At 31.1% G+C, this 2,287-nt stretch overlaps 1 protein-coding gene across 1 annotated transcript; it reads right to left on the reverse strand.

The window, feature by feature from the left end:
• Nucleotides 1-289: 289 nt before the first annotated feature.
• Nucleotides 290-1,198, reverse strand: HELRODRAFT_169049 (hypothetical protein; the record flags this gene model as incomplete). The annotated part of the gene is made up of 2 exons (XM_009014882.1): nucleotides 290-571; nucleotides 1,013-1,198. 2 exons carry the CDS (start codon nucleotides 1,196-1,198, stop codon nucleotides 290-292), a joined length of 468 nt encoding a protein of 155 aa, XP_009013130.1.
• Between the last annotated feature and the right edge of the window lie 1,089 nt (nucleotides 1,199-2,287).

Consider the following 2,287-nt stretch of genomic DNA (forward strand, 5'->3'; position numbering starts at 1 on the left):
TTTAAAAGAAAATTTCCTACAGTCAAATTAGACATTTTATAACGTTTAAAAAATCACTTTTTTGCTGTGATTAGCGAAAAAAATTACGTTTTTAAATTGAAATTTTTCTCATAAAAAGTTTGGTTTCACTTCTGGAGAAATGAATTTTTATTTGCAGTCGCGTTCGCATTCGTGACTAGAAGGATTTCATTACATTTTGTGCTCTGACGGTTTTCAACAAATCAGCGGAAATTTACGATGTCGTTTTTATACTTAAATTTATGTTATTACGTTTTTGTAATTTTAAATTTTAAAAAATCACACTGATATGTCTACTCATCTTATCTACTCTACTCAGCTTATCTACTCTACTCATCTTATCTACTCTACTCATCTTATCTACTCTACTCATCTTATCTACTCTACTCATCTTATCTACTCTACTCATCTTATCTACTCTACTCATCTTATCTACTCTACTCATCTTATCTACTCTACTCATCTTATCTACTCTACTCATCTTATCTACTCTACTCATCTTATCTACTCTACTCATCTTATCTACTCTACTCATCTTATCTACTCTACTCAGCTTATCACCAGCAATGTATTAAAATAAATGATGATAACGAAATAAAATAAATATCAAAAGATGAATAAATAATTAAATGTTATCAATGATATATCATTTACTGTTGTAAGATTATCATAATGCATCATTCAATAACAAACAGAAGTTGTTATTGTTTTTAATACAGAATGTTATTCTCAAATTTGTTGCAAGAGATCATGCTTGCAAGCAATCCTTTTACTCCTAATTGAAAACTGAAATTACTAGTTCACAAATCCACAATTACTGAAAATGATTATAAATAACAATTATGACGTCACCATCAGTTACGACATAATTATCAAATTAATTTTCCTGATCGCCATCTCCAAACTTTTCGTATTTATTATCATTTTACTTTTGAAGAATGTTCCTTTCAAAATGTTTTTTCACTGCTGTTATTCTAGCTTTGATTTGACTAACTGCCATATTATCATTTTGAGATATCTTCCCCATCAGCTTCCTCATCAGCTTCCTCATCAACTTCTTCATCATCATTTTTTTCATCTTCTTCATCATCATCTTTTTATTATAAATTTTCATCTTTACCCTCACCATCACTGCCATCAAGACTTTTGTCATAATCTTCAAACATCCTAATTTTGCCATTATCTTCATCATCATCATCCTAATCACCCTCACAATCATCTCCATCTTCATCCTTTAAACCACTTTCGTCATCATCTTCATCACCACCACCATCCATACCCAACCATTCCCAGCCAACCAACGAGTCCTCTTTTCTTTCTCATGCTTCAGAGCCATTGCAGTGCAGCTTGATTTCAAATCAAATTTGAATCAACGCTGCCCGCTAATTTCATTTGATCTTAATTTGACTTACTGTGAGATCTCAGGCAACCAACCAACCAAAGCTAGGAAACAATTGTATGTTTGTGTTCTTTTGTATATCTATGTATGTATCTTATGTACGTACGTATAAAGATATATGTTCGATTAAATGTGTATTTAATATTTAGATCTTTATTTTAATTTTCAAAATGGCAGCCAATAAAAATCTGTCGGTTGTGGCTAATTTTGATAATGAAATTAGGAGACATTCACGCCTGTTGCATATGAATGAAGTGATGAGATGTAGCAAGTCACATCAACGAGTTTGTCTAATCCAATTATATTTGAAGAGTAGTTAATTTTCAGTAAGAAACCTTTCTTTGAAAAGTGAAGAGTCAGTTGTGGTAATTGAATTTTTGTTTTAAATTAACAAATTAAGATTAATGTATAACATTGTGATTAGGATATCTGTTGAACTATGCTGATCTGCCTGCACGCCAACAGCTTTTCGTAACAACAATCAACATTTTTTTCTATTTGCTAATTTTAAAAATCAACATCTGTAGACTAACTCAGTGCTTCTCAGAGTGGTTGTTTGCGGGCGAGGTTTCAAACAAATTTTAAAAATTAATGAGAAAATTTATAGACAAGACAGCAACACAATTGAGAAAGTCCTCATTATTACTAGCTGATGAGTTTAGAGGTAACCAAGCCAACTATAATTAATAAACAATGTAATTACGCAAAAAGACGCGTCGCCGATTAACTCTCAGCTATTTTTACATACTTAGAGTAATCAGCTGTTTTTACATACTTAGAGTAAAATTGATAAAAACCAGGTAAAACTATATGTTAACGACGTTAACGACGTTATTGCTAAATTAATAAAAGATCGAAAGAGGAATGTTT

The sequence above is a fragment of the Helobdella robusta genome, assembly GCF_000326865.2.
Source record: "Helobdella robusta unplaced genomic scaffold HELROscaffold_14, whole genome shotgun sequence".
NCBI lineage: Eukaryota > Metazoa > Annelida > Clitellata > Rhynchobdellida > Glossiphoniidae > Helobdella > Helobdella robusta.